The sequence below is a fragment of the Penaeus monodon genome, chromosome 28 (assembly GCF_015228065.2).
Source record: "Penaeus monodon isolate SGIC_2016 chromosome 28, NSTDA_Pmon_1, whole genome shotgun sequence".
NCBI lineage: Eukaryota > Metazoa > Arthropoda > Malacostraca > Decapoda > Penaeidae > Penaeus > Penaeus monodon.
The window spans coordinates 27,987,966-27,988,265 of NC_051413.1; the positions used below are offsets into that span (position 1 = coordinate 27,987,966).

Sequence of the window (300 nt, forward strand, 5' to 3'; positions counted from 1 at the left end):
TTGATTGCTTGCAGAAGGAAGACAAATATTGTTGACTTGTTTCGTTATGAAGCGTAATTAGCACAAGTAAGATTAAGAGAACAGACAAGACCTGCTGAGCAATTATGTTATTGTATGTGGCAGTTTTCTTCCTGATCACAGGTGAGAAATGCTGATTTTTCTTTCTTTTTTTTTTACTCTGACTATTGATAAAGATTTTCTTGTATATGAACAGTGGTTTAGGATAACAGTGGTTATACTATGTATTCTATAGACCATTCAGAACCAATATAACAGGAAGTAATTTTTCCCATATCATAC

At 32.7% G+C, this 300-nt stretch overlaps 1 protein-coding gene across 4 annotated transcripts in view; it reads left to right on the forward strand.

Annotated features, from left to right (window-relative positions):
* Positions 1–300, forward strand: part of LOC119591460 (iduronate 2-sulfatase-like) — a 12,581-nt gene that overhangs the window by 1,740 nt on the left and 10,541 nt on the right. For all 4 annotated transcript variants that reach the window (XM_037940198.1, XM_037940196.1, XM_037940199.1 and 1 more), the window contains exon 2: positions 15–141. In XM_037940198.1, the coding sequence (XP_037796126.1) occupies positions 105–141 (37 nt within the window). In that variant the 5' untranslated portion in view covers positions 15–104. The remainder of the gene's footprint in view (positions 1–14; positions 142–300) is intronic.